Source organism: Rhodamnia argentea, chromosome 7 (genome assembly GCF_020921035.1).
Source record: "Rhodamnia argentea isolate NSW1041297 chromosome 7, ASM2092103v1, whole genome shotgun sequence".
Classification (NCBI taxonomy): Eukaryota; Viridiplantae; Streptophyta; class Magnoliopsida; order Myrtales; family Myrtaceae; genus Rhodamnia; species Rhodamnia argentea.
Genome location: NC_063156.1, coordinates 21,281,913 through 21,307,472, shown reverse-complemented (window position 1 = coordinate 21,307,472; position 25,560 = coordinate 21,281,913). Strand labels below are relative to the sequence as shown.

General features: G+C 42.4%; 3 protein-coding genes and 1 pseudogene across 4 annotated transcripts; 2 read left to right on the top strand and 2 right to left on the bottom strand.

The window, feature by feature from the left end:
- The first annotated feature begins 231 nt into the window (after positions 1–231).
- LOC115734707 lies at positions 232–5,297 on the top strand (annotated as a pseudogene).
- Positions 5,298–6,242: 945 nt separating this feature from the next.
- On the top strand, positions 6,243–9,844 carry LOC115734794 (protein enabled homolog). The gene is made up of 3 exons (XM_030665726.2): positions 6,243–6,604; positions 7,656–7,889; positions 8,380–9,844. Exons 1-3 carry the CDS (start codon positions 6,464–6,466, stop codon positions 9,631–9,633), a joined length of 1,629 nt encoding a protein of 542 aa, XP_030521586.2. The 5' UTR covers positions 6,243–6,463; the 3' UTR covers positions 9,634–9,844.
- Positions 9,845–10,022: 178 nt separating this feature from the next.
- Positions 10,023–10,811, bottom strand: LOC115734911 (oleosin H2-like). The gene has a single exon (XM_030665910.2). It carries the CDS (start codon positions 10,724–10,726, stop codon positions 10,223–10,225), a length of 504 nt encoding a protein of 167 aa, XP_030521770.1. The 5' UTR covers positions 10,727–10,811; the 3' UTR covers positions 10,023–10,222.
- Positions 10,812–17,542: 6,731 nt separating this feature from the next.
- LOC115734820 (LOB domain-containing protein 25) lies at positions 17,543–19,977 on the bottom strand. Of its 2 annotated transcripts, XM_030665770.2 has the most exons (3): positions 19,675–19,977; positions 18,116–18,732; positions 17,543–17,662 (listed from the first exon to the last, which is right to left on the bottom strand). In XM_030665770.2, exon 2 carries the CDS (start codon positions 18,726–18,728, stop codon positions 18,147–18,149), a length of 582 nt encoding a protein of 193 aa, XP_030521630.1. In that variant the 5' UTR covers positions 18,729–18,732; positions 19,675–19,977; the 3' UTR covers positions 17,543–17,662; positions 18,116–18,146. The 2 variants fall into 2 exon arrangements, with proteins under 2 accessions (XP_030521630.1, XP_030521629.1); XM_030665769.2 differs by lacking the exon at positions 17,543–17,662 and having other exon boundaries at positions 17,795–18,732.
- Between the last annotated feature and the right edge of the window lie 5,583 nt (positions 19,978–25,560).

The window sequence follows — 25,560 nt, the reverse complement described above, 5'->3', positions numbered from 1 at the left end:
ATGTGGGTTTGGTGTATTAAAGTTTAAGAAATTTATCCATTGCTTCACTACTATAACATCAATTGTTCAGTTGGTGTTGCTTTCCTAGAAGGGTGGTTACAGTACTCGAAATCCTAACCGAACTCCGACTCAATCTTGAAATCTTATTCTAGGAACCGACTTTGATAGGATAGGTTCCGAGTTCTCATGTAATTAATTGATCTTGCTTGTTACACAAAAGGTGACAAGGCAATGCCTTTTCAAATAGAGTGCAATGGAAGGCGCGCGATCGTCGTGAATGAACAATTAAAAGGGTCGAGAATTGGGGTGAAGCAATTCAGAAAAATCTAGAAAAGAATGGAAAGGTCGAGCAACTTTGGTTTCTTTCTTCTCCTTTTTTTTTTTTTGGTCAGAGAGCAACTTGGTCTTTAAAGACGTCACAGAATCACCCAGAGCAAAAGGAAATTGACATCTCTTGAGCTTTCTTCCAAGAAATTAGCACTTTGTGGGCCCCCATTCGTCTGCAGTAGTAGAAGCTGCAATCTTTCAGATGATCTGAAGTATATTGCCATAATCATGTAGAATTTATGGTCCTAAACAAGATTATACTTAGGAACAGAGTTAAACGGTTTCGAGATTTATTACCCGAATTGGATGTATTGCGTGGTGCCAAAAGTTCGCAACATCTTAATATTTTTTGAGAATTTGACTGAGATTGTGTGGTAAAAAATAATTGATATTCGTATCGGACTATCATGTTAATAGCTTTCATGAATCTAAATACCGATACAAGAACAATGCATGTCAAGACTCCATGAACATCTCTCCGCACCTAAATCCTCGCTCTATATGAGCTCCATTCTCGATCCTTCCCTCATTCCACACTCAAAACACATAGCTCCCAGTTCCACACTCGCACCCTCTCCCTCTCGCTCTCGCTGCGCACGCGCTATAGCTCTATCTTCCTTCCCATGCTCCTCCCAGCTTGACCAAGAACGCCGCGGACGCCGTGGCCCTCCTTGCTGACAGCGGTCGAATGCCTTCTTGGATTGCCCTCGAGGAAGCTGCTTTCGTCGCCAACGGCCACCCGGTCCTCACCCACGTCCCTCCCAACATCATCGCCACCCCTTCCCCCACCATCTCCTTCAGTAAGGTCAAGAGCGACGGCAACCTTATCACCGTCGGCTGCTTCGTGGGGTTCAAGTCCGGCGATTCCCCGAAATGCCGCCACGTGGTTAGCCTCAGCAAGCTCCGGGGCGTGCGGTTCATGAGCATATTCCGGTTCAAGGTCTGGTGGACCGCCCACTGGGCCGGGTCCAACGGCCGGGACGTGGAGCACGAGACCCAGCTCATGATCCTCGACCGGAACGACTCTGGGCGCCCCTACGTTTTGGTTGCTCCCACTTCTGGAGGGTCCGTTCAGGGCCTCGCTGCAGCCTGGGGCGGACGACTACGTGGACGCCTGCGTGGAGAGCGGGTCGACCAGCGTGACCCGGTCCGTTTTCCGGAGCTGCCTCTACATGCACGTCGGCGACGACCCCTACGCGCTCGTGAGGGACGCGATCAGGGAGATCCGTTTCCACCTGGGGACATTCAGGCTTCTCGAAGAGAAGGCCCCTCCCGCCATCGCCGACAAATTTGGCTGATGCACGTGGGACGCCTTTTACCTTACGTTGGCCCCGCAGGTAACAGTCCATGCAACCGTAATGTCTTTCACTCAACATTCGACATAGCCAATTTCATGTAAACTCATCCTGTCTAATATTACGTGTCTCGTCTCTTCCAAGGGGGGGCTTTTTTCCAAAGCAGAAGTAAAAATAAAAATAATTACCAAATCAGGTGAAAAAAAAAAAAATTACCAGTCCAGGTGCTGCTCGGCAGCCTTACTACCGAGTGGCACCTGGCTCAAGCTCGGGGCCCGCTCGGCAGTTAAACTACCGAGCAACCATCCCCTTTTTTTTTTTAAATTTTTTTTGTTGTTGCTCGGCACTTTGAGTGCCGAGCAACAATCTTTTTTTTTTTTGGCAATTTTTTTATTATTTTCTTTTAATCATTTTTTAATTTCTTTTTCTTGTTTTCTTTTAATCTTTTTTTATTATTCAATTTTTTCATTTAATTATTTTTTAATTTCTTTTTCTCGTCGCTCCGCCGTCCTATCGTCTCGCTCGCTCGTGCACCACAATGACGCGCATCGACTCCGCGGCCCTGTCACCTCACTCGTTCTTCTTTTTCTTCTTTTCTTTTAAACATTTTTTATTATTCAATTTGCTTTCATTCAATCATTTTTTTACTTTCTTTTTCTCATCTCTCCGTCCGCGGCCCCATCGCCTCGCTTGTTCATTTGCTCGATGACACGCCTCGATTCCGCGGCCCCGTTGCCTCGCTTGTTCGTTCACTTGATGACGCGCCTCGACTCTGCAGACCCGTTGCCTCGCTTGTTCGTGGTGCACGAGCGAGCGAGCGAGGCGATGGGGCGACGGAGTCAAGGTGTGTCTTCGAGCAAACGAACGAACTAGCGAGGCGATAGGGCAGCGGAGTCGAGGCACGTCATCAAGCAAACGAACATGCGAGGCGACGGGGGGCGGAGCGACAAGAAAAAGAAATTAAAAAAATGATTAAATGAAAACAAATTGAATAATAAAAAAATGATTAAAAGAAAACAAGAAAAAGAAGAACGAGCAAGCGAACGAAAGAACGAGGCAACGAGGCCGCGGAATCGAGGTGCGTCATCGTGATGCACGAGTGAGCAAATGAGCGAGGCGATGGGGCTGTGGAGTTGAGGCGTGGTGCACGAGCGAACGAGACGATGGGGCCGTGGACGGAGCGACAAGAAAAAGAAATTAAAAAATGATTAAATGAAAACAAATTGAATAATAAAAAAAAGATTAAAAGAAAACAAAAAAAGAAATTAAAAAATGATTTAAAAAAAAAGGATTTGCTCGGCATTCAAAGTGCCGAGCAACAATAAAAAAATTTTAAAACAAAGGGTGCTGTTGCTCGGCGGTTTAACTGCCGAGCAACACTTAGCTCCGCCATTTAAGTGCCGAGTGGGCCTCCCCAGCTCCGCCGGCCGTAATACTGCCGAGCCAGGTGCCGGTCGATGGTGAGACTGCCGAGCGACACCTGGTCTGGTAATTTTTTTTTTTTCACCTGATTTGGTAATAACTTTTGTTTTTACTCCTGTTTTGTAAAAGAAACCCTCCACAGGGAGTGTGGGAAGGCGTCAAGGGGTTGGTGGAGGGTGGCTGCCCACCGGGCATGGTCCTGATCGACGACGGGTGGCAGTCCATCTGTCACGACGACGACCCCATCACCGACGATCGAGAAGGCATGAACCGGACGGCTGCTGGGGAGCAAATGCCGTGCCGGCTTGTGAAGTTCGAAGAGAACTACAAATTCAGGGACTACCGGAGCAAGCGAGGCAACTCCGCCAAGGGCATGGGAGCCTTCGTTAGGGACCTTAAGGAAGAGTTTAGGAGGGTGGAGCAAGTCTACGTGTGGCACGCACGCCTTGTGCGGGTATTGGGGCTGGCTGAGACCCGGAGTCCCGGGGATGCCCGAATCGAAGGTGGTGAAGCCGAGGCTGTCGGAAGGGCTGAGGACGATGGTGGAGGACTTGGCCGTGGACAAGATAGTGAGCAACGGGGTGGGGCTGGTCCCGCCGGAGAAGGCGCGCGACATGTACGAGGGGCTTCACTCCCACCTCGAGTCGGTGGGGATTGATGGTGGTCCGGTTTCTTTTTAAGCCTACCTCCTTCTGGTGTTGGGTAAGTAACTGGCATTTCAGTCCTCATTATCTGACAGCGCATAGGTCGGGTTGCGAATTCGGATTCATTGTCCGAATTTTGGTATATGACTGACTATGCTTTTACCGCGCAGATGCTCCACGGATCGATCTTTCTGTAGCTCATGTCTTGACATTTATGTATATCTTAATTATTTTCGCCAATGCGGTTTCAGTTACTGGACATGCTCTGCGAAGAGTTTGGAGGCTGGGTCGAGCTAGCTAAAGCTTACTACCAAGCACTCACAGCTTCGGTGAGGAAGCATTTCAAAGGAAACGGGGTCATCGCGAGCATGGAGCACTGCAACGACTTCATGTTCCTCGGTACAGAGGCCATATATCTCTAGGACGAGTCGGTATGTCTATCAAGTTCGATCCGATCATGAGACAGAAGTTGATCGTTCTTATGTGTTAATCAGCTTCAGGCGATGATTTCTGGTGCACCGACCCCTCCGGCGACCCGAATGTTACATTCTGGCTCCAAGGGTGCCACATGGTCCATTGCGCCTACAACAGCCTATGGATGGGCAACTTCATACAGCCAGACTGGGACATGTTCCAATCAACCCATCCGTGTGCAGAGTTCCATGCCGCTTCTCGAGCCATCTCTGGAGGACCAATCTACGTGAGTGACTCAGTCGGCCAACACGACTTCGACCTGCTGAAGCGCCTGGTTTTGCCAGACGGGTCCATCTTGCAATGCCGGTACTACGCGCTCCCCACTAGAGATTGCTTATTTGAAGACCCTTTACATGATGGGAAGACCATGCTCAAGATCTGGAATGTCAACAAGGTAGGAACAAAGAAAGTTGCCTCTAGTCCCATTCATCGAGTTCTCGAAAAGATGTCTCCCAGAATTAGCACCGAAATAACACTAACCTGCGCATACTGAATCAGCACACGGGAGCACACGGGAGTCCTAGGGGTGTTCAACTGCCAAGGAGGAGGATGGTGTCCCAAGTCCAGGAGAAACAAGAGCGCGTCCGAGTTTTCGCGCACTGTCTCGTGCAGCGCAGGTCCTAAGGACATCGAATGGAACAATCCCAAGAATCCTGTTCCCGTGCAAGGAGCAGGCGTGTTCGCGGTGTACATGTTCCGGGAAAAGAAGCTTAAGCTCTTGAAGCCCTCGGAGAGCCTAGAGATTTCCCTAGAGCCATTCAGCTACGAGCTCCTGACGGCTTCGCCCGTGACCGTCTTGCCGGGGAAGTCGGTCCAATTCGCGCCCATCGGGGTTGGCAAACATGCTCAACTCCAGCGGAGCGATTCAATCGGCGGGCTTCGACCAGAACGCGGTGAGGATTGGAGTGAGGGGAGCTGGCGAGATGAGGGTGTACTCGTCGGAAGAGCCGAGAAGCTGCAGGATTGATGGGGTGGGAGTGAAATTTAAGTACGAGGAGAAGATGGTGAAGATTGAGGTCCCATGGCTGGACTCCTCTTCTTCAGAACTATCTGTAGTCGAATATGAGTTTTGACAGGGAGGGTCTGTGAAATCTTCAAACATGCAAATGCGTTTTTTTCCCAATGAAGAACATAGATCATAGAAAAGCATGTTAACGATGCTTAATTACCGTTGCGATCAACGAAAATTCTTGCAATAATGACCTTTTACAGCAGAAATCATTCGAGAGATCGACACATGTTACGGACGCGGGGCAGATTGGCCAAAGCAATTGACTGTGCCACAGACATCGTTTGACTCTGCCACGCATGCCGATGATATGATCACATGCCGAGTTCAAAGCTTAGGACGCAATGAACATTAGCTGAGAAGTCTATCAGGTTTTTTTTTTTTTTCCCTTCCTTTTTGGTGATATCTCGAGTGAATTTTCACGCATCAAATTAAGCCCGTCATTTTCTCGTTCCATTAAAGTCGAGGCCGAAATTACGAAATCCTTAACGAATTGTTTAGATGCAACACGCCCTCGAATGCCAATTTGTTACCTTGAACACAAATCGAACATATGCCGGGAGTGAAAAGCGGAAAGAGAGAGAGAGATCGGAATAAAATATTGCTGGGTATACTATGAAGCATCGATACTCATTGGGTCCGTGTGTCGTACCCGACGTTCCGACACTCTTCTGACACTCTTCGACATGCAATCGATTCGTGATCAACACTCTAGATACACCAGGGATATGCTAGTCCAACATCCCGACATACCATTTTAACAAACACTAATCCATTTTAAACATTTTCAATACATTATAGATCAAAATGTAAATTTATCAAAAATATATATTTAAATCATATACCCAATTATCTCAAAATTAATATACTAGCTAATAAAAAAGATAATCGTGCTTGTATAATATACATTTAATATATAATATATATCAATATGTCGAAATTTTTTATATTTTAAAAATGACTATTGACATGTGTATGGTGTCGCATCGCGTATTGGTGTCTACTCAGCTCTGTCGCCCTCATAAGTGCGGAAAGCAAGAATGGTAGAGCTACCGGTAAAACCAAGAGTCATACCGCGAAGCTGAAACCTTTCGAGGACGCGTGACGTCGCTTGATTGGCTTCTTCCCACTCACCGAACCCGCTTCGTTCATCCGCGAATCAACAATTTTGCTCGCATCAAAAACCCTAAATCAGGTCAAAATCGAGCAGAAGAGCTGACGCAGGATCACTGTCGTTGTCCCGATCCCCACCCTCCTGTCCCCGCTATATAGATTGGCGACGGTTCACGTCGATGAAGACATCGGAGTACAAGGACAAGCCGGTCATGGACTTCTCCGACGAGGACAGCGACGTCGACGCTTACGACTTGCGACTGCGCGGTTCGTGCAGCTTCGACTTCCACCCTGAGCAGTCGCAGCCTTCTCCCTCCAGAGTATGTTTTCACTTTTCCTCGTGCCTCTTTGCTTTGCCTCCCCTGTCAGTCCACGGCTGCTGAAACGAATTGCGCGATTGACTGGTGACTTCGTTGCTTGAAGATAATAAGTACGCCCTATTTTGGTGGTGAGGGAATCCGTGGCTGGGAATTAGCGAGATCGAGCTCTAGTGGTCCCCAATCACAACACAAACCGCAAATGGTGAGAAGGAAGAGGGGGGTTTAAAGAGAAGAAATTAGAGGAAGTAGAGATTCACTGTGAAGAATTAATGAGAAGATGAAGATCGGGTAGAGAGAGAGAGAGAGAGAGATAGAATAGAGAGGAATATAGAACAACTAGTGAGATGTCCCCTGTTACGAGAGCATATAAACTCTTACATGATCCTTGCCAAGCAAACACAAGTGAATTCTAGTGAAGATGAATGCTGTCAAGTGATTCGCTTAGGCTTATAACCGAAGGTTCCTCAATTTTGATAGTTGCTTTGTTTTTTGGCTGTTATAATTCTTGATCAGTTGCCTATCACGGTATGACTGGCTTCGTCACTTGTACATGACGCACCCTCGACCCATGACAATATCCTCTATAAGTCTACTAGTTATAAAGGGATGATCTCGAAACTTAAGCTGAGATGGCAAGATTAACTCTATTGACTCAAGTCTTCCGGTTTCGGAGAAACCAATGTTATACCAGAATTTCCATTCCTGTACAATATCTTCACCACCTCAGATAGCATCATAGAGACTCTTTGGCTATTTTCTTGTCATGTGCTCACTCTGTTGGGCGTTCTCATTTGCGCTAATTTTGTCAGTTATTAAGATATCGGTTGCTGACTTATGTGGCGGAAAATTTTCTTAATCGTGAGTTTTCTAAATATGGACTTGACCATTTCATTAAATATTTGCAGAAGTTGACCCTCTATTTCATCTATTTATTTCTGTTGTTGATGAATCCATCTCACTGGAGATAGAAATGGTTTTAGTCATGCCTTCCTTACAGGACACAACACTGCAAACTTGATGGATTAACTTTTATATTTGCAAACCTGGACAGGGGAAGGAGAGAGTTTCCTTCAATGAAACATTGATTTCTTTGATTGAGCGCAAGATGAAGGATCACAATGATAAGGTACTTCATGCTGTGGAGCATGTCAGTGCAAGACTGTCTCAACTGGAGACCAGAACGCGCCAACTAGAGAATGCTGTGGAGCATATGAAGGAATCTCTCGAGTATAATCATGGGAAAACTGATGGAAAGCTCAGAGAGCTGGAAAACCTGCTGAGAGAGGTATTTCCACTTCAGCTGTCTCAGATTTGTGACGATATTCTTGTGGTGCCTAGGAATGTTAACTAAAATTTGGTTTTGAAGTTGGGTTTCTTTGATAGGAAAATGGACTATGAACCTTTTTATTAGTCATTTTAACTTGATATCAGAGCTTTTTGACAATCGTTCCTGCACCTGGATCTTGACGATAGTTGGTGGTTGGTGTGTAGCATGCTAATAATTCTCTCCTTAAAATGTATGAAGTGCCAGTAGGAGCAGCAGTAATGATCCCTCTCTTGTAAGCATGTCCAAGTTCTTCAGTTAATTTTACTTACCAATACGAATTTGCTAATATTTGTACTGAAATGTAGTACTTTTCACATTTCCCTCGTGTGTGTGTGTGTGTTTGTGTATTTTTGGGTCAGACATTTCCCTCGTATATTACACAGTGAGTATTCTGGTGTTTCTCGATGTAGCACGTTCTGGACGTGCTTTTGATATATTCATATTGTAGGTTCAAAGCTGTACTCGGGATTTGAGAGATAAAGAAGACATAGCTCAGGCTCAGCTGCAGATTTTAAAGCTTCAGATCCTAAAAAGCGAAGCACGAGAGGAAAAGAAGGAAAATTCTTCTCAGACAAACTTGGGACAGCAGAAAGCTGCTCCTGGGACTGAACAATCGACAGAGCCACTTCCAGTCCCTCTTGTCTGTTCCCAACAATTTGCATCTTCGCTTCCATATGTTTCTACTAACCTTCATAATTTCTATGCTCCTCCAATCCCAGTGGGAATTCCACAGCTTCCATCCCAATTGGCTCAGAACACCAGTCCCTTCGTTTCACTGCCAGAACTGAATAGCCAACCACCCACTCTACCTCCACAGAACACCCATCAGCATCACCAGATACCGCTAGTTTCTCATTTGCAGCCGAGGCCTCCCATGCCATATTTTCCGTCTTTACCCGCAACACTGTATCCCTCAAAACCAGCACCGACACCTCAAGATTGCGGATTGCCCCTACCATATAGTGCTGTGGCTCCCCAAACTCACTTTCACGATAAATACCACAAGCCACTAATTTCTCATTCACACCCAGTGCCTCAAGGTCCTCCTCTTCCGTCTTCACCAGTGCTACAGTTTTCCTCAAGACCAGCATTGACACCTCAAGATTTTGGTTTGCCCCTAACGTACAATGTACCGTCTACCCAGCCTCATTATGAACCTCCCCATGACCCCAATGAACTTCCTTACATGCCTTCTCAAAACTATCCCCAAACTATTCATGCGCTTCCAAGGATGCCCTCCATTTCTTCCCATCAGTTGCAGTCTCCTTTCACCAAGACATATGACCAGCCAACAAGTAGGCCTTATTCAGAACTTCTTGGCAGATATGGGTCAGCAGGAGGGAACTCCAATTTCGACAATATTGATCCTCGAGGAAAGTATAACTCAGGAAACGGTGATTCATCTGTGGAAACTTCATCTCCTCCAGCCCCTGGCATGGGAAATGACTACTCGCAATTGCCGGTCGCGCGTATTTTGCCGCATGCTTTACCAACTGCCTCTCCCATTGGTTCTGCATCGAGTTCGAGGGAGACCAGAGGGAATGGGGCGCCGATGGATGGTGTCATTGACAAGGCTGTTGCAATGGGGTTCAGGAGGGACTTGGTGAGAGCTATTACAAACAGGCTTGAAGCAAAAGGGCAGCATCCGGACCTCAATCTGCTGTTAGATACTCTGATGAGCACTGGGGAGTCTCGGGGATGAGCCGCAGGTTAAAGCAACGACATGATCGGTTCAGCACCTTTTGCCTTTGCATGTGGGCGACTGTTAAAATGTTGTGGAGCTTCTAGTTTTTGCTGGTGAAGAACACGATGCACATGATGCATATATTATTTGGTTGATGTACTTATCGTGTGAAACCTATCAAACTTGCTACATCTCTCAGTCAAACCCGGAATGCACACCGGTATTTTCGGGGTTCTTGTTCTGTGAATACTTGTGTTTTGCCAAAGTGTATGGAATCGGTGTATCGTCTGCGACTGTTCCTAGTCTGAATCAAAGGTTGAATCGACTGTGCGTTCTAATTTGAGGATTCTTCAAGTTAGTTCACTGGTCAGCTCCGCGAATTTGGGTTTTAACACAGAACTCGGTCGTAGTAAAGTCTTATTAGTCGCTTACATGCTCGCATAAACAAATCCCAAAATGAAGGGAAGCATCATCATCATCTCCTCTTCCCTACTTCTCACACCTTTGGTACATATCATCGCAATCTTTTATTACTACGCATTCCACCGACTCATATATACACACGCAAGACAGACCATGAAAAGCGACGACCTCTGCGAGCTCTTGTTCAGGTCCTCGCAGCTTCACGGGCCTTCCCCTCATCGTGGGCCTTTTCCTGGATGGTCTGGCCCACATCCTTCGTCCTGTAGCCCAAATGGCCCGCCGTGTCCTGCATTTTCCGCTTGGCCGGCTCCACCTGCTCCGGCAGGAGCTCCCTCATCCTCCTCAGCATCCACGTGAGGGAAGCCAGCCCCGTGATCCCAAACGCCCCCGACGTCAAGAACCCGACGACCGCGAGGCCGATGGTGAGCGCCGCGGGGATGAGGACCGGGCTGAAGAGGACGAAGAGCGGGGCCGCTACGGCAAGCCCGATGAGGGCGCCCGCGAAGGTGAGGCCCGCCAGGAGGAGGAGGACACCGCCGAGCGGGACGAGCGTGACCACCGTGAGGACCTGGACTGTGGAGGGGCCTCTCCCGGAGAAGATGTCCCTGAGCTTCTGGGTCGAGGCGGCTGGGGGTTGCTGGCGGTGGGGGTGGGTCTGGAGCTGCTGTGGCTGGTGGTGCTCCGCCATTTGGTTGCGGTGGTGCTACGAGCTTGCTTTGACAGAGTTGATCCAGAAGCTAGAGTGATAAGTCTGATGCAGATGCAGAAGATTTAGTACGTAGAAGAGGTGAGGGTGTGGTTGAACATTTAAGGAGGGTAGGGAAGTGGACACGTGGAAAGGTTGACACGTGGATTGGGGTGAGAGCGCGAGGGTATGCATGAGAAGCCATTCCATGTTGTCGTAAAGCCTACCGCAGATAATCTTCCTACATATATAATTTCCTTTCTTTTTTTTTTTATCGAAAATCGATAGCTTGCTTAAAAGCAAATTTTTCTGTTTAACATAACACTCAATTACTCTATCGGAAAGCGATTGGCTTGCTCTTCCACATCAACAACACAACCGTCCGTTGCATAAAAATGCTTTCCCGTCCCTCATACAATGGGCAATTCCTCACTCCGGCGCTCGCCAATGGCGCAAGATATAACGTGAAAAAAAGAAGAAAAAAAAACATGGCTATTCTCGCTCCACAAGTTCAGCAACTTAAGCGAACCGGGACAAACGTAATACTTGAATATATATCATGGTTTGCGAACATTTATTTACTAATTGATGTGGCAAACATCGATTAATGAAAATTTCATGTATAAAACCAACTATTATCATCACATGTTGGATTGCAAATTACTTGTTTAACGTCTCTATTGGGAAGTTCATGTCGAGTTGAAACTTGAATCTACGATTTTTAGCTTCCACATTGCTTGTTCCATTCAGGTTCATATCGTATGTTCATTGCGCACAATGCTGGTCAATGGTCAATGGTCTCGGTTGGTACATGTTGAGAAATGGCACATGAATTTCCGCACCTATGCTTTCCAATGCCCAGCCCACGGATTACAACCTTGGGCCTTGCTTCATTTGGGTCTCTGTCGGACAATAAATCTTATTCGTAGTAATAATTGAAAAGGGTAAAAATTTACCTCATCCAAAAAATGGGAAAATCGCCCAATCAATCCTAAACCTATAGTGCAAAGGCTAATGTAATCCTAAACATTTCACTTTTGACAATTTAATCCTAAACCTTTGCCCGATATTCCAACGCAGCCATTCCGCCCAATATTCGCCGGAAATAGTTGACATGGCAATCCGTTCATTGCCGATCGTCTTACATGACCAATTGCCTCCCGATCAAAAAATTGGCTGGAAGGATTACGTTGGAGTTTCGGGCAAAGGTTAAGGATCGAATTAACAAAATTGAAAAATTTAGAACTGAATCGGCATCCGTACAATAATTCAGGATTGATTGGACAATTGACCCTCCAAAAAACTATTATAGTTGCAAGATGAAGAGAATGGACTACTAGGGAAAAAAAGTAAGGCATTGTAGTCCAATAATTGGAATCCATTTCTAATGTTGCGACCTTATTGATCTAGTCTCGTCCTTGATTGTACACGAGTTAACTTTCGCACATCAGACAACACGTCCTTGTTTCATACTGAAGCAAGCGACCGACAACATGGATAAGAGAACGTAGACTATTTTTCAGGGTAATTACAAAAAGGTTATAAATTTATTGTAACTATGCTAATTCAATCATAAACTATTTTTTTGCCAATTGAATTCTAAACATTTTGTAATTGTACTAATTCAGTCCATTATGGTGGCCGGTCTTGATATGACATTGACATAAATAAAATTTAATAATAATATAATATATTTAATATTTCTTTTAGTTTTTATTTTTTTTTCCTTCCTAATCTTACTGTGGTCGGCGAGGGTCGCCGGAGCTTTGTCGCCCACCGGCTGAGGGCTTTGAAGCCCCCGCCTCAAGAGGGTTTGCGAGGCGTGGCCGTAGGCAAAGGCAACCATGGCCTCACCAGCTGTGGGTGAGGCGGCCTCGTTCGAGTCCACCGTGAAGCCCTCACTATCCACAGTAGGCTTACGAAGAAAAAAAAAAAAGAAAAAAACATATTGTTAAAAATTATCCTTGTCGGTGTCGCTAACGTCACATTAGCGCCTCCCAGCAAAGTAGATTAAATTGGTAAAATCACAAAAGATTTAGGACTTAATTGAAAAAAAATAAATTAAAATTGAATTAGCACAACTGCAATAGTTTTAGGATTTTTTGGTAAATTTTTTGTAAGTTTTCCGCCGGCTTGATTCGAAGAAAATTGGACCATACTGAAAATCAACTGAAAGATGGACTAATTTTAGATCTATGACGGGGCAAATGGTCATCTAGGGTTTAGCCTTTATTCACTTAGCAATAAGGAAAAGAAATAATAACCATTCCAAACGATGAAAGCCAAATTCTATATAATTTGTTCATGGACGTATGTGCTTTCGTCACTTAGATGCTGGTGCAATCGAATTGCTTCCGACCGCATTACGAGGTTTCTCTTTAGGGTTTGGTCAACCAACCGCGCATATATAGCCGTCTTCGAAGAAAAGGGTTATTATTCTCTGACTTAAACTAATCAATGGTCGGAACATTCACATTAATATAAACCCTAAACATTCCCCACTCATTGAAAAACAAAAAAAAGTTGGAGAACGGAGCAAATATTTCCCACCAGTCGAATACCTTATCCTCCATATTCTCAGATCTCCAAGATCTGTACGCATCGCAGCTTTTTCAATTAACAAGTCATACGCCAAAAGACAGAATATTTATCTATCGCCAAAAGATCAAATTGATCAAATCTGATGATGTCTGTTTAATCTAATGGATCACGCTGATGGGATGGGAACCATCATAGCCATCATCATTGGCAATCTCAGGAAAAGAGCTTGCTTTCAGCGTTAAAAGGGCAGGGCATCCATTTGAAAAACGGAACATTTTTTTTAAAGTCCAATTGGATTTGGAAAAATCAATTAGATTAAGAGTGAGGGGGAGATCTAATTATGTATGTGATCCTTATCTTAGACCGTCCTTGTATTCATTGAATTTGTGCCGCTCTAGCTGATTAAAGTTTCTCTTCAGAAGATCTAAATCCTAGGACAATCCTCTTCGATTCGGGCCGTGTCGTGTGTGCATCCGTCGCGCCGGGCATTGCATTGCCGATGCTTGGTGCGGCAAAAAGAAATGTAGGTGATTTTCTTTGTCGTGGTGATCGAGGCGCACCCTTTGTCTTTTGTTTTGGGGTCATAAAAAAATTGTCTAACTCCGATTTGAATAAGAGCCGTCCTCGTTCCTGTCCTTCGCGTGACTTTGGCGGGTTTTTGTTGGTCTATTCAATCTCTTGTATGTACTCCCAATTCATTCATGTGCAATTTTGACTTCTGCAGCAATTAATATTGATGTCCACGTCCTTACCAAAAAAAAAAATATTGATGTCCACGTTATAGTAAGGAGCTACCTAGTTCCTACCTGATTTGGAGCTAATCTCTCTCTCTCTAAAAAAAAAAAAAAAAAAACTGTAATTATACGTAAAAATGTAAGTTCGAACACATGCGTTGAAAAATTAGGGTTAGCTCAATTTCATCTAGATATGGAGGCCACGTCCATAAGTAAACATACAAATTCTAGTATGGTTCATTAAACCGCATATACTATATGGGATCTTTTCTAGAGTATTTAGATTCTGATGTTATAGTAAGGGGCATAAATTCATTATACTCTACAAGTCTATTATGGCATTTAGTGTTTGAATATTGCCTCATTGGAATTTCTTTGGTGAAATTGTCCAAAAAGTCATAAATCTATTATACTTTTGCCAATTGAATCCTAAACCTTTTAATTTTGCCAATTGAGTCATAAACCCTTTTACGTATTGGCATTTGAATCCATTTGGCCACTTATGGCCGGAAAACCGCCGACGTAGACGCCGGGCTTCTTACGTGGTACAATCGACGCCGACACGAATAGATTTTATTAAAATATTAATATTTTTTTGAATAGTTTATTTATTTGTTCTCTTTTCTTTTCTTTTTCTTTATTTTTTTTCTCCTTATAATGGCCGGCGAGAGCCGCAACACCCTCGCCATGCCTTGCCCCTGGTCGACGAGGGCCCGGCGAACCTAGCCCAATAGTCGGCGAGGGCCCGACGGCCCTTGCCGAGCACCGTAAAAAAACACATAAAAAGAAAGGAAAAATAATAAAAATATTCAAAAAATATTAAAATACTACTGAATTTTGTCCACGTCAAGCTAAATTGGTAAAAGACTAAAAGTCTGCCCCAAAAAAAGAAAAAGAAAAAAAGAAACTAAACTAGTACAAGTGTAATAGGTAACTAATGATAACGCTTCCAAGAACCAGTTTGGCAACTTTAACAACTTAGATGATGCTTTCGAGCAAGGTTATACGTTAATCCTAAGCACATGCCCATTTTATCATAAACACACAGAAGTGCACGAGTGAATTTGATTGGATCGGATTGGATTGGACGGAAATAGACAGAAATTCCTGGCACATCGAGAACAGCCAAACCTAAGGAGTGGCGACAAACACTTCGAGTTACAAATTGTTTTAAGAGAGGCTTTTTCGCGGGTACATCTGCTGGACTGGAAGTGGAAGCTACAACTGTTGAAATGTGTGGGAAACAGTCTGTTTTTGCTTCTTTCCCACGTCTTTCCTGAGAACGATTTGATGGATTCTGGACCAACTGAAAATTGTCGCTTTTTTCCTTCAGGGAAATGACACCACCAATACTTTCAATACTTATCAAATAATCAGAAGCCCTTTTTTGTTGAACGTAATTTGATTCGCGTGATAATACTTCTACTTTAAAAATTAAATTTAAAAAAAAGATAATTTTGTTACTTTTTTAAGTGACTCTAAAATCATTTTTGAAGGAAAGAAATGCTTTAATTAAATGAATTTTTATTTTAAAAATTACGTGTGTATTTTTACTTTAAAAGTACCTATGTCCTAGAAATTTAACCTCCCAACTCGTGGGATAAAGACAGACATCTTATTTGCCGAAGCGAGGCAAATGGAAATCCGAAGAGCGGGATTTTCAGTGTGGGGGCAAGAATTTTTGCAACAGTGTGTTCAGGTTCATGTTCAGGTTCAGACTTTTCTTGATAATGTCTGAGATGACGAATTGGAGAGGGACAGCGTTGGACGTGACACTCACTGAAACTGGCAGAGATCAAAGGTCCCGACAGATCCACAGAGCAGTCGACAGGCAAAGATGAGAAAGGACCATGTTGCTCATTTTCTATTCCATTTTTTCTTTTCTTTCATAACATATTAATTATAGATAAGAGTCATGTTATAAAAGACACCGCTAAATAGGGCTCACCTATTATGTAAATATCTGTGGCCTAGTACTCTGAAAAAAACTCCAAATTTAGGTCCTATCTTAATTATATCAAGTACTCATTTTGCTCTCATAAAAAAAAATTCTAACTTTAGATCTAGTTTCAATTGTATCATGATTTTCTTTTTTGTCTTATTAAAGGTCACAAACTTTTACTGAAATCCCAAACTTGTCGACGTTAATCCTCTATCAAAGGTTTCTCTTGATAACTAAGAAAGGGAAAAATCCAGAGCACAAACTGTTGGAGCGTCCCAAGCTTTGTGTCTCAAGTGCGAGTAGAGACTTCGACCCTAATAGATGGAATACTCTTGAGCGTTAGAGATTGAAGACTGATTGCAAAATTGAAGATTCCTGAGTGAGTTGGAAGGAAGACAGAATAATAGCAATTTTAGAAAGCCACCTACCCAAATTTCAGATCCAATAAGACGAGATTTGCTCTATGGAAATTCATCTCCAAAGTACATCTTCTTGGATATGAAAATTGGAAAATTAACTAGAATAATGACTAACAAATGCCACATCACTTAGGGTGATTTTGGACGGAGGATTAACGGAGGCAAATATGAGAAGTAAAAGTTTGGAGTTTTATGAGACAAAACAAGTTTAAAGTAAAATTGGGATTGGACCTGAAGTTGATGGTTCTTTACAAGAAAAAAAAAATTTAGAGTAGTATTGGGATTGAAACAAAATTTGTGAGGTTTTTGTGAGACGGCAAAAAGTTTTTGATAGAGTTGGGACTAGAAACTCAATTTGAGGGTTTTTTTAGGGTATTAAGCAAAATATCTATGTCATATTTTCACTTTCTATATTTTGACTTGATGATTTTAGTAGTGGGTTTGTGTTCAAGAAAGAAAAAGATGCAAGACAAGAAACACCATGTCAATTAAGTCTTATTTGGATCAATAGCATTCCAAACCTCAAATAAATAAAGAAAAAAGCATCCCTTCGTAAGATCTTCTTCTTTCACTTGAAGGTTAGATAAAACCCTAGTTCTGTTCTTGCTGGAAATGACATGTCCCTGTTTGTTATTTTGGCTTCTCACTCGGCCAATACTTGCATGCTTACTAGTAGCCTATGACCCAACATATTATGCGAATTAGCCAAGAAAATGTGTAAGAGAAGCATGCACGTAATAAAGCTGCAACCTTTTACGCCCACCGGGGAGAGAGAGAGAGAGACAGGCGGACATCAAATATTATATTATATTCTATTCTCGTTTTATTTAGGGTTCTTAAAATTGGGTATTTAAAGACTGAAAACTCTTGCATGGAATTATGAGGTAAAGTGAGGCAAAGAACTGGTGGCGACTGTGCAGATTTGGACTTTCATGAACCTCTCTTTTTCCTTTTTGCCTCTGGAATTTCAGAACTTTGGAAGTCAGTGTTCTTTTCCTCCTCCACAAAGCTACTACCCAGAGTCACTGAGAACATAAATCAAATAAAGACATGAAGCAAACCCTTTTGCAGTACATAGACCAGATAAAATTTCTGGCAATCCTCGCAAAAACTTTCAAGCAATCTTTTTCAAAGGGTCTTCTCTACAATAACGAATTTTCACACTTTCGAAACCTGCTTTTTCCCCCCCTTCATGTGAAAGACGCGCAGCCGAAATGAAAAGCCGCAAGAACATCATGCTGGGAATATGCTTAAGTTACAAGAGTTGAAGATGAAGATTTGTGCTTTATGGCTGCTCAAAGATCTAATGAGAAAGTGATTATAAATCACAGTGGTCCTCAAGAACAACGCGCAGAAAGAGCGGTGAGAATACTGGCATGTATGACTAAAAGAGGCTTGTAAGTGCATGGATAAGCGTTAAAGAATATATAAACAATGATACAGACAACAGCAATTCCGCAGGCGCATGCTTTGGAACAGCTAGCAATGATAATATAAGCAATTAAAACACATATAGCTACACTACAAGACTCTCTCTTGAGCTGGTTTTTGTAGCTAGGTTTAACAGGGATTGACACATTAATACGAGTTAACCCCCATGAAACTTATTGCTTGTATAATGAGCAGTATGTTAAAATGGTCTAGAAGCTATAGCTACTACAAGACTCCACATATATATAAAACAGAAATTGAACAGAGACCTCAATTTTATAAAATCCATAACCAAGTAGGTATGCACATGGTTGCTGGATATCACCTTCCTCATTAGGGCTGGTCCTATTGAGTTCTCAAATGTTGCCTCCTCCTCCATTGAAGTCCCCTCCAAAGCTATCACTCCATGGAAGAGGAGGATAAGGAAGCGGATAAGGAGGAGGAAGAGGAGCTTGATAAAATGCCCCTCCTACTTCATTGCCTATTGGCCTCCCGACACCACCGAACTCGAGCGGCGCCACCCTTTGGCGTAGCGTAGCAGGTTGCACTGGATTATTGCTCCCGGGAATGGCTGCTGAGGATGGAATCTCGTTGCAGGCGTATCGGACAAGATCGGCATTGGCCGTGTCAAGCTCCTTCTGGAGCCTTTGGACCTGCCTCTGGAGGAAGGAGATGGCGCCAACGCAGCCATAGACCGGGTCGCGGACCCTTGCCTCGGCCTCATAAGCTAGCGAGTTCACCGCGTCCTCTCTCTGGTGTGGGGGGAGCTCGTTTAGCAGCTTGGTCACATTGCTCGCACCAAAGATCTTGTGGACGTTGGCGAACTTCTGAGGCTCCTCTGGTGGGAAGTAAGGCGAAAATATGCAACCCGGCATGCACTTCCTCCTCAGGAATTTGCAGGCAGCACAGGGGGAGTTGTAGGAGCTGGATGATGACATGTCTCTACAATCCAATGATTCTTGTGAGCACACTTTTTTTTCCTCAGTTTCAAGAACCATCGTATGTAGTTTGAATGCAACGTATATGGTTTAGCTTCCAATTAGCCAGTGCCTCTTTTTCTTTGAATCCATTCGCCTGGCTTGACTCCATCGTTTTGTTTACTTTAATAGTAACAGATGACATGAGAAAGCCGGTGCTCTAGGGTTACAGAGGACGGCTGATGAGTGAAACATATAAGTGCAAGTAATCAAAAGAGAGACCCTGAATAATTTTAGTCCATCCTGGTTCCTAGAGATTTGAAGTGAATCAACCTCAAGCTTCATTTCCAAGTGTACCCTTTTCAAGAAAAGCAGTAAGTTCATGCCAACCCAGAATTTCTCGTGCCTGAACATTCCATATTGGCTTTCCTCTCTTGCTCTTGAGAAGAACTAGGATATCTTCGTTTCTTATCTTGTTTTTCGTTTTTTGGCTTTTGTTGTTTCCACTTTACTATCCAACAGGTCTCTCTCTCTCTCTCGCTCTCTCTCTCTCTCTCTCTCTCTGGTGCTCAAGTCTCTCTCAGATCAGAAGAACTATTTGTGTGCACATGCTATTCAACATTGAGCTGGAGAAATCAATCTTTCTCAAGTTAGTTAAAGAATCTGACCAAGAAAAATAAGAAAAAGAAAAACGAGTTAGTTAAATTGAGTGTTGTTTCAACATCTTCCCACAACATAAAAGTTCAGCAAAGTTTTTCAGCATCTAATCATGGTAAATCCCTGATTAAGAAACTCCAAGCATTTGTCCGAACACCTAGCTATTTTTAGTCTTTTTTATGCTTCAGAGTCTCCCAGAAACTTCAACCTTTGCCGGTGAGCAGTAGCCATACCTCATGATCTTTACCTACCTCACAGCTAGTTCAAGGTCTATTTGATCAAAAGAAATTAGGAAGAAAAGGAACAGTACCTTTTGCCTTGTAGGGATCTCTCTCAGGAAATTTTTCCTTGTTCCAAGATAAAAAGGTGACCTTAGAAAACGATGGGAGAGAGGATGGAAATTTGTTGCAGAGAGCGAGAGAGAGACTCTAATGCTGAGAGAGCAAATTCTTATGATGAAACCCTAATTGGGCAGCAGTGGAGAAGAAGGCAAATAGTTCATGCCAATTCATCAATCACACCCCAGAAAAGCAGAGAGAGAGAGAGAGAGAGAGACAGCATTTCAGTGGATGGGGAAGGAATTGGAAGCCAAAAAAGACAGAGGGTAATAATAAATGAGAGGGGTACAGAGCCTAGAGCAAAAAAGAGTGACTATAACTCTCCCTCTCATAATAATATCAGCAATGTGTGTGTGTGTGGGGGATGACCTTCCATTTCGTGATTCGCCCCCCACGCCCCCCTCTCTCATCCTCGTGCGTTCAGACAGTATATGGATCCCCACATGCAAGGGTTGGAGAGAATATATCTGTCTAAGGGAGATGTTAAGCCTCACAAAATTGATTATAGAACCATGACTTGTCACAAGTAGTATTCCCGTGAGCAGTGCTTGTTCTTCTGGAAATCGTGGCTGTCAACCTAGTCAAATCAAATTAATGTAGCATACCATTATATTTAATCGTTTTCAATTAGTTAGATGAAACCCATCGTCAAACTTCTTCTTCTCTAATGAGATATCCAAAGAGGCCAAACAAAAACGTATATTGTGCACAGAGTATAATGCTTGTCTAAGTACCATTGCAGAAGTTCTGTACTGGGAGATCACCCAGAGGATAATTCGAATCCATTAACGTTAGTGGGACTCAATTTCACTCACAAAAACTTAAATTACGAATGATGGGTCAATCGCATGGGTAAGTTGTTGCAATAGCATGTAATGACTTTGTTTAACTAACCGGTCGCACGTACAAGTTAATGGTTTGGTGGAGCGACAACTTTGACGTTAGTATATTACTTTGATCCTCTAACGGCCCAAAAAGAAAATAATGAATTCCACAGGAATCTGTATGTTGATAAGACACCCAATAACTCATAAATTCTTAATTTTGAATGCATCTGTTTTTTTTTTTCTTTTCCTTGAATAGCGATGTTTTCGTCAATTGCGGATGAAATACTTACAGGATAAAGAGATTCCATGGTCTGAATTCTTTCAAACAGAAAAAAAAAAGGAGAAATGCTTTCCTAATAACTGTTAGGAATTGTACAATTTTAACCATAGATTCACATACTATCATCGTGTATTGCATAAAATACTTATTAATTGGGAGATCACGTGGGCAGAAATAGCTGACAAGATCGCAATACCGTTAGGCTAGCAATTTCCAAAAAAAAAAAATATTCTTATGATACGGGTTAATAGTTTCCATTTTCATCACTTCTCTCTTGACAGTAAAAATCTGATTTAGTCTCAACTGTTTTTAACATAATGTTAATTTTAATGTGGCAGACATAATATGATAGAAATAATAAGACTACATTTAGTAGGAAACTCATTTGAAGGCCCTTTCAGTTTGACATACTCCATTTTACTTTTTCATTAAAAAAAATATGATCATAAATTCGGATGATTTTGAAAAAAAATTATAATAATATCATATGATTTTAAAAATTTGATATATAGTTAAATTTTTAACATCGTGTACTCATACTTTATTAAGTATTTGTTCAACAAGTGTCTCTACGGTATTAGTCGAATTAACTAAATAAGAAGATAAAATTTTCCGATACACTACAAAAATGAAAGAATTAATCATCTTAATTTTTCGACCAAAAAAAATCATCTTAATTAAGTTGCCTACTTCAAAAATCCTTTTTTGTAAAGTGAATTTGGCATAACAAGAGTCCAAAGGGCTCCCTTTTGACCTTTTCTTTATCTTAAATTATTCAAACATGTTTACCAACAAATACCCACCATTCAATTCAGCAAACTTGTTCTGCACATATCAGTTACATTTTATCCAGATTACACGGTAAGGTGATCCATCAATCCGCCACTCATTTTTCGAACTAGGGGCAGCTTTCTAGCTTCTTCTTTCTTTCCTTCTCCCTCTCCTTTTCAACACTTTAAGCGGTGTTCTTGAAATGCAATGACCCCATTCAAAATAGTCAAAAAAGGGTGAAGAATGACCAATGAACATTGAACACGAACAATAATAGAAAAATCATTGAGGACTCCCGAATCGATATCCCCTGTGAATGCAAGTGGCACACCCCTCAGAACTGCAAGATCGTAAGCCTACTACACTCGCTGTGCTTTCCTATTCCCTTTTTCACTGTCTGTTGGAATGAAACACGCGCAATTTTTTTCCTTCATCGGTCGATCCGCTAGGGCTTCTAAAACATCACTACTAGACCCCCTTTACATATGCGTTTATTCTAGTATTCTAGGATGTGTTAAAGGGGCAAGAAAGAGGGAAGGGAAACATCTAGTTCTTGCTGCTTCTCGCTTGAATCATTTTGACTTTTTTGGTTGTCCATTTATGTCTACGACAAAGGGTCATTGTCCTAGAGTGGAAGTCTGTGAAGCCACAGTTTACTTAACAGACCTACAGAGACTAATGACTTGATATGCAAGTTTTTTTTTCCTTGTAGCTTATTCTTCTTATCATGACTATTCTCGGTAGCAATATTAAAGCATCGGATAATTGGGAGAAACCTCAATATTCACACACTAACCATTATAAATATCCTATCATCGCAATACCAATAAGATTCGGGTAATATTAAACCATTTTGTCATATTCAAAATTGGCGATATCATGACCCTTTTCATCAACCACATGAGAGAACAAAATATATTAATCAACAAACGCAATCTTCCACATTTTGAGAAATGACATGCCTTCTTTGCAAACCATAACCAAAATAATAGGGCCGTTGTATATTTCTTGAATTAATTGACTATGTTTGCTATATCATTAACAGAATGTCCACATACATAATGTTGTCCTAAAAATTGATAGGTACTTAAGACTTTGAAAGAATCGAATACGCTACGTGTACGCGTACACATATGCATGTATGAATAGGGATGTTGTATTGATAACTAGATTCTTTGAATCCTCTGATCATGCGATTGGAATGCTTCACTTTGTCCGGTGAGTTTCGTGCCCTCTTTCGCTAGTATTCCCAGGTGAATCTTTGTATGGTGAAATCAGAAGGTGGGACTGTTGCAAGATCATGTAATGTGAAGGTACCATCACGGGTTCATCCAAAGATATTGCCCGATGATGGATGATGGAGGCGACAACAGGATTCTACTGACATGCGTACAAGTGGCAGAGAATTTTTGATAGAATACTAAAAGGACCCCCCCATGCTGTTGCTTGTGTATATGTAGGCTATGATGGTTTTGAACTGGAAGGGGGTATTTTGGTAAAGTTGTGCCTATTATGTAGCAGCTCTCACACCTTAGCCTAGCTCTTCATCAAGTTCAATTTATTAAAGTACATTGCATGGTTTAAAAAAAAAAAATAGGAGAAAAATGTTTGTGCTTCTTATTCTCATGATTAGTGAATCTCATTCTCATACCAGAATGGGAAATGTTATTGCGGGCTGACTTCATCGCTCTAATTGATTGCATGCTGAGCAGAGAAATCCACTCTGAGCATGGTTGCTGCACCTAATAATTATTCTCCTCTGCCAAGATTCTTGACTCTTTAACTGTTGGGGATAGTCCAAAGTTTCTCAATTTCATAATTAAGATCTGAAAAGAGATAATGGCACAAATGATTTTTGAACTTCGTTTCAATATTCAATGTAGTTCATGGACTTTTAATTTATTCAATGTGTTTCATAAACTTTTGGTTCATGTTCAATCTAGTCCATCAATTATATGAAAATGGTCAACGCACTTCCTGAACTCAAATTATTGGAAGGACAATATTATATATTTTCATATAGTCCAGGGACTTCATTGAACAAATTTAGAGTTTAGAGGAACCATATTGAGTAAATTAAGAATTCGGCGACCGCATTGCATTTGAGCCAAAGTTTAGAGATCATTTGTATCACTTTCCCTTAAGATTTCAACACATTTTCATTCTCACAACTAGAAGATTGAGAAAATTACTGCTCGAATTATCAGCCCTTATGGTCGAAGTCAATATGTGTGAATGCAATATCAAGTCATGTTTCTCAACAATGACCTCAATTTCTATACATACCATTTTATCGTCGTGCAAGACACGAATTAAACTCACATAGAGGGATAAGTACATCATGAGTGCCATAATTTGTGTACGGTGTTCACTTGAGTGCCATAACTTTCAAAACGTTCATTTAAGTATCATAACTTTCAAAAATCGTTTACTTAAGTGCCACGTCGGAGCAAAATCGTTCACTTGAGTGCTACAACAACTTTTCCGGCGTGCCACGTCAGCTTTTCGGCTAGCCACGTCGCCTTTCCGGCGAGTCACGTTAGCTTTCTTGCTTTCACGTCGGTTTTTCCGGCGTCCACGTCAACATGACACTTAAGTGAACGATTTTTGAAAGTCATGGCACTTAAGTGAACGTTTTGAAAGTTATGACACTTAAGTGAATGCGGTACAAAAGTTATGGCACTTCTAATGTACTTTTCCCCTCACATGGAGATACAAAATCAGAAGTAACGAATCTAAACAATCGTTGATTACGGCTTAATATGATGATGTTGAATGATGATGTGCATGCGGTAACAAGAGATTACAAAATGGAAAAGGGCATCCTAAGAAGGAAGAGGTCTCTATATACAACACATGGTGAGTGAGTGGGGGCCTTTGGGAAGGAGAAATGTAGTTGTCAAGAGAACTATTTGGTAAATGGTAACGCGAGTCCCTTTCAATTGCCCCGACCATCTTTAGTTGGCCCTGTCCTTTGCCCTCTAGCCTAGCTATGTGCCTAGACATTAGACAACACACACACAACGCCCCCTCCCCCCTATGCCCTTTTCTCTTCTTCCCCCCAATGAGTTAGGGTTTCCACCAATCCCCATGTGGAGGAGGGCATTCGAGGAAAGGTCACTCTCCATCCACATTATGTCTCTTTTGTCAAGTCCACAATTTGTTTTTTTTTTTAAGTCAAATTATTTGTAACATGTGCACCTTATCATTAGAAATATAAAGGCCTGACTTATCAAGTTACTATATTGATTTCTGTGGATCAATCTTTATTATGTTATCCGGGTACTCCTGTTGTTACTCGTTAGAAGAGTAAGCAGGAATAGTCCGTACGAGAACATGAAATTTTCATCTAGGCTATCCCCGTAGATAGTTTGTCTATTCTCATCCTCCGTCTACATTGCGTATGCCAAAAGAAGGGTAAGGATGTGTTGCATGAAAAGGGCCATACTGGACCTAACAATCTGTATGGCATCCATGTTTAGCTAGCAAAAGTCGCCATGTCCCCCTTCAGCTCATGGCCTAAGGTCTATATCTATCAAACCTCTGTGCAACAACCTATGGAAAACGCACGGTAGATACAATAATAAGTGTTCCTTTACCTCTTCCTCGTCCATTTTCTCTTGTTCTCTTGCCTCTTATCAACTGCCAACGAAGCACGCCTGCCGGATTTCTAGCGAACATTCCATGTGGGTCAGCTGAACCAAAGCAGTCGTAGATCATTCATAGCTCGCCCCCCCTCTCTCTCCCTACAGGAATGCCATCGAGTAGCTTATATGCAGTCGTGAACATGACACTTTGTTCATCACGTTGCGTTGTTCACTATCACATCAAACTGAGGACCACAGAACGACATCAGTCTTGTTGCCATGTCATCATCTCCCTTCGGGTGATTAACGTTTTTCTTAATCTGGCAAATGTGTCAGGAGCGCCTAAAGCAATGCCCACAGAAAAAAAGCTGCCCCTAGGTTGATAAAGTCCCA